The sequence below is a fragment of the Poecilia latipinna genome, unplaced genomic scaffold (genome assembly GCF_001443285.1).
Source record: "Poecilia latipinna isolate Pla-1442-1.1 unplaced genomic scaffold, P_latipinna-1.0 Scaffold1738, whole genome shotgun sequence".
Lineage (NCBI taxonomy): Eukaryota > Metazoa > Chordata > Actinopteri > Cyprinodontiformes > Poeciliidae > Poecilia > Poecilia latipinna.
In genome coordinates this window covers 135,047-140,995 of record NW_015114354.1, presented here as the reverse complement: position 1 = coordinate 140,995, position 5,949 = coordinate 135,047, and the positions used below count along the sequence as shown (strand labels likewise).

The window sequence follows — 5,949 nt, the reverse complement described above, 5'->3', positions numbered from 1 at the left end:
AGATTATTCAACATGACTTGCACTGCTTCTGCTTCTTTCCATTAATTTCATAGTTTAGTTTATGGTTCTGCTTTCATTGTTTGTTTGTCTTTATATATATATATATACTGTATTATGATTAGATTATTATTGTCTTGTGTTTCCTTTTATATTGTTTATTAAGCTGATTATTTTCTGGATTCTCTATAGTAATTTAGGTTTGCTATTTATGCCTCTGTGCCCATTATTGTCTAGCGTGATAAAAAGCCGCTCCTTGTCCTACACTATTTGATTCATACAGAGGGTCTGGGATTCCTGGTGCTGACAAACGATAGCTTCCTGGAGGCGTGGACTGTGTTGAGGTTTAACATTTTCCCCAGTTGCTAACGTTGACGTATGCAATGCGCCAGCTCGACGCCTGGAAGCTTACCGGAAACTGACTGTGCTCCAAACAACTACCCTCCGACGAAGCCCTGAACCGAATGAGGCAGCTGTTTGTGGAAGCGGCGTGACCAACTCAGGACTGAATGGCCTCGCTCCCTTCCTCTACTGCCAATGATAAAACTTCAGATTCGAAAACAGTGCAGAAAATCAACATTGTTCACAACTTATTCTTCCGTTTGCTGATTGGCTCAGTTAAAAATCGACTGGAGACAATCTGAGACAAGGGGAGAAAGCCCGGACTGTGTTGAAAGCGAGAGATTTATTTGAGTGGAATTGCACAGGCTATTGTCTAAAAACATCCATTTTTTTCCCCCCTCATGTTGAGTTATGTTTCTTGGATACTTGTATTTTAGACTATTTTCAGTCCTGTTTCTTCTTTTGGTTCCAGTTGTTTGTAGTTTCAGTTCAGCTCCTAGGTTAAGTAGTCTCATCTCTTGCCACAGCTGTTCCATATTTCATCTGACTCACTTCTCATGTATGTCAGGGTACGGTTACAAATTGTCTTCCAGCATAACAATAAGCTGATTAACAAAGCCAACATAACAAAAGAGTGGGTTCAGGAACAGTCTGCGTATGTCCTTTGGTAGTCCAGACACAACCTGGACTTAAATCTAATTCCACATTTCTGCAAAGTCCTATATAATAACTGTCTAATGATGCTGCCTTTCCAACATGACTAAGCTTGAGAAAATCTGTAAAGACGAATGGGGGATAAAAAATAACCCAAAACCTGTGCGCCATGTTGTAGAGACAAGGCCTGGAAGCAATGGGTGTTGACATTTTTGTAGCTGCTACATTTAAATGGTTCTGGCTTTAATGAATTTACTTTTGATAATTTTGTGAAAATAATTAAAAAAAAAGTGATCCATGTTTTCTGACAACTAATCAATTAACTGATAAAAACCAAAAACCTTTTGCATTGGTAAAATAACGTAATGCTTTATTGCTTACTGCCACCTGTTACATCGGCTACGAGAATAAAACTCAGCTTGAATGTCTTAATTTCACTTAGTGGTAAAAATCAAAGCCAAAAAGAAAGAGGCCAATGGAAAAACAACACAGTCATAAACAGAACGTAATTTATTGGGACTGAAACAGAAACTTGTGGTTTAAGAGTCTGAACCGCAACTAGAAGCACTGTGCAATAATTCCTTGAATCCTTCAATGTGTCACTTGTCTGCTATACTTGGAGCAACTCAAAAGTTTGCTGTGGATTTATTGGGAAACACTGTCTCATATCTGAGCAACATAGCACTCCAGGAATCAGATGATCCAACATCATAAGAAAATGTTTTTGGGAAATGTAAAATGTGTTACACCAGTTTCATGCGTTGGTACCATATGCCACAAAAAAGAATCTGGGCTGAATGGTAGCTTAAGCTACAATGTTTTAGACTATGTGCTTTATTGTGATTTATTGTGAAAGACCTACATAAAGTACAATCTAACTTTAAAATTCCAAGTTTAGCATACGTTAAGCATGACATATTTTATCAATAATCAAATAACCTATGTCGGATAATGGGTTTAATTTCCAAACTGTTTATTTCTAGTCACGTAGTGATTTTTTTTTTCCTCCTCTATTGTTCAAATGGAAAAACTCTAAATGATTCTCAGCTTCTGAGTAAATAAATCGTCAGGACAGATTATATGTTAACCACCATGAACCGAATTTCAATGAAATAAAAGAGGAAGGAACGTCTCAGACATTCAGTGGAAACTGTGTCACTTTACTGAGGCTAAGCAGACGGCTTCCAGTTTCCGCTTGAAGTCAGCTGTAACATATCTGTCACTGTGTGTGTTATGACTCTTTAAAAAAATGCCACCGTGCTGTCTGACATGTCAAATAACACTGAAAGAGGTTTTGACCCAAAAAAGTTATACGAGTGCTTAATGTCTTGAGCAAACATTGTAACTGACAGGGTAAAAAAAAAAGGTTGATATAACTTTTATTCTAGCAATTGCACTGTTGGAGAGCACATTAACTGGTCTGCTGGGAGAGACCTACAGCACGTTACATTAATTATGACTAAGCACTGCGCTGAGGAGGAACCAGTGCAGATGTAATGGAAGAAAATGTTCATCATGCTTCATAAATACTTAACAAGACGCCGAGTATCACATTCAATATAGATATTTCAGACGTAGTCACCTCTGACAAATGAAACTAAAACCCCATGTTACACAATAAGGCGGGAAAAATACAAAACAAAACCATTACTATTAACTGAAAGACGTACATCGGTTTTATTGCAATAATAAATTCAGGCTTGGGAACTAAAACAATTTAAATGTTGAGGGCAAAATTTCATGTGATCGATTCAAACCAAACTTAAAGCTGCAAAAAGGTTAAACATGGATCTACCCTTTGGATATATTCAGTTTGAACCTGATATTAACAATATGTGGAAAGAAAGAACTTTTCCTCATTTTCTGTAATTAAATAAGACTAAACTTTTTTCTGTACTATTTCAGCAAAGATTATCAAAATTATTTTGGTTTTAAGCTGATTTAAACCATTAGAGGTAAATATCGGAAGGAAATCAGCCTGCTCGTTGTATGACGCAGTGACTTAATGTTCTGTTTTAATGTTTAACCACAAATTAATGTAGTGGTTACAGTCTTTAAAGCATTAGATTTTAAAAATACTGAAAAATATGTTTACGAAATAACCTTTTAATAGTCCTAAACCTATCCCTTTTATGCTACGTTCTATATGATCCTTACAGTGCAGACACAATGAGTCATTTTGTTCATCAGGCTGTGGCTCATTCTGATTTCATAAAGAAGCCAAATTATCTCAGTTGACTCATGTTACTTCCTGGTATTAGCCAATGGAAATTTGATCTATGTAAGCTAATTTCAGGAATGCAGAGAAAGAACGTGCATTTTAGATGTAAAGCTGAATCAAACTTCATTGAACCAACAAACATTAAACACATCACACATTTATTGGTACCCACTTTAAGCCCTGTTAGCATTAACCTAAGTGACTTTTAGAATCCAATCTTTGACTGTGAAGAATAATAACCCTGTCTTCCTACCATTTATTTGATATTTAAGCATATTGTACACTATTTATAAGCATTAATATATAACATTTGCATTAGCACTACCTGAAACAGTTTGTTATACATTAAGGTCTTTGGTCTAATATGATCTGACTTGGTTCCAGGAGCATTTATTTTCCAGGACATGCAGAGAGAAGTTGAAGCAAACATAAAAGCAGCTAAAGATGTCACACTCCCATAAAACACCTGCAAAAATATATATAAAAAAACCATGCTTTTTCAATATGTTATTTGTAAATATATTCTTTCTGTCATCATAAAGTACAGTGAAAAAGAGATATGATAAAAAAAAGTCCTAAAGAGATTGTACAGACCATGCAAAATTTCTGAGATTGAGCAAGTAGGACAACACAGAAAGCATTTCTCAGAAAGAATCAGTCTTTGAGAATGTATCTCTGGGTTTTTTTTAAAAGAGATGCATACATCTGATAAAGATTTAACGCGATGACTTAGAGGAAAAGGAACAGCTGTAGTCATGCTTTTGTTCATCTCATGTAAGAGGACTGAGATAAAAATGCTGCATGTGAATCCTTTCAAGAGCTTCTGCCATATCAGCAAATTAACAGAAACTGAGAAAAATACAGTTTTCTCTACTGAAAACACTAATGGATAAGACGAGCTTCCATGAACATCCACACACCAATACACATGTATACGTACATACACGCATACACACATACATACATAAGCAGAGAAATGTTTAAAACAGTGTCTCGCAAAAGAAAGAAGAAAAAACATAAAACTCTGCTAAAGTAAACTTTTGTGCATTTTAATGGAATCTTATGTGACAAACCTACATAAAGTAGAGTGCTTAAAGGAATTGGAAGGCAAATGATTTATGATGTTTAAAATGTCTAACACGTGAAACTTGTGTTGTGTTGTATTCAGATCCCTTTAGTCTACTACCCTGAAATAAAATCCTGTCCATGTGTTTTTATCTTAAAACCCCTTCCTGGAGGACACTGGTAGTCTCATGGACCAACTGGATAACATGTAAGTGTTTTCAGGATAGCAGTTATCCAGAAAGAAAGAGAGGAGGTCAAAACAATGTCCGTTCAATAAACTATCTATTATTTTTCCTTTAAGTTCACAAGTATGCACTACTTTCTTATTAAAGGGGCAGTATTATATGTTTTCCAGACACACAGTGCCATTTTATAGCAAAATGTTAGCTTGTTAACTTCAGTTGTTTTAAAAATGCTATATATACATATATATCAAATATGACTTACAATACATTTAACTGCAATATTTAATGCCTTGGAATTGGGTCTATGTCTCTTTAATATTTACTAAAGCTCAAGCTCTTCCTGGAGGAGTGCTGGAAGTCATCACAACAGCACTCCTCTATTAACCCTTTGATAATGTTTTTAGCAACAATGCAATGAGAAGATGCTCATATAATGAGCTCAGCAGATGCGCAGTTCCATTGGGTTTGCTAATCCCTGCCGGCTAGTTTGGAGGAGCTGAGTTGAGGCAGACACGGGGAAGGGCGGCTCTGTGAGGCGGAAGCTTGGGAACTGCCGCTCCAAGGAGGAACTGCGTCCGAAGGCGACGATAGATCCAACCAGGGAAATGGTTGTCACGGGAGACTAAAGGATTTCTCAAACAGGCATGAAAGAATCAAGGCAACCCTCCAGATAAGTTTTTGATGAGGGAATAACATTATGACATAATAAAGCTCAAAAAAGTCGATTTTACATAATACTGCCCATCACATAAAACCCTAATAAAACACTCTCATGTTTGCGGTTGGAATTTGACAAAATCTGGAAAGGTTTGACATGAAAACTACTACAGCATATTTCTTCTAGTTGAATAAAACGTCATTGTTTCATAACAAAGAAGAGAGGACCTACCCAACACTGTGACTCCGTACCCAGGCTGACAGGTACTGTGTGCAATGCAGAATTCCACCACTAGATGGTATCCAGGTACACATTCACAGAGCTGGTCATGCGTGGTGTTGCACTGCTGTTTGACGACCTGTCTCTCCTTACACACCTAGACACAACACACACTGGTTAGAAATATTCCAACAATGGATGAAAAAAGAAAAAATCCAGAACTTATTCACAGATACACAGTCATTTTGTTTTCTAAAACAAAACAGGTCATTATTCTTTTTATTCTTCCACTTTATGTGCAAACTTAAGGATTTGTTATGTCAAAATTATACATACAAGACAAACATCTTGAGAAATATGTTTTAAAAAGAGCTGCAAACTGTTCCAATTGATAGGTAAGGATTAATTTACTTTAGGCTGAAACAATTAATCAGACTTATCTTGATGAATCGATTATTGAAACTAATTTCATAATCAAATAATCACCAAACGTGCTTTAGGAGAGTATGCAGAGAGAACACCCTCGGAGCAGTGAATAAGTCAAAACTGAAAAAAAATAATAAAAATAATAAAAAAAAAAAAATATATATATATATATATATATATAT

General features: G+C 35.9%; 1 protein-coding gene across 1 annotated transcript in view; it reads right to left on the bottom strand.

Annotated features, from left to right (window-relative positions):
- The window catches only part of LOC106964937 (tumor necrosis factor receptor superfamily member 11B-like), a 35,080-nt gene that overhangs the window by 10,668 nt on the left and 18,463 nt on the right, over positions 1–5,949 (bottom strand). Inside the window, exon 3 of the mRNA XM_015060729.1 lies at positions 5,354–5,498. Coding sequence (XP_014916215.1) covers positions 5,354–5,498 — 145 coding nt within the window. The remainder of the gene's footprint in view (positions 1–5,353; positions 5,499–5,949) is intronic.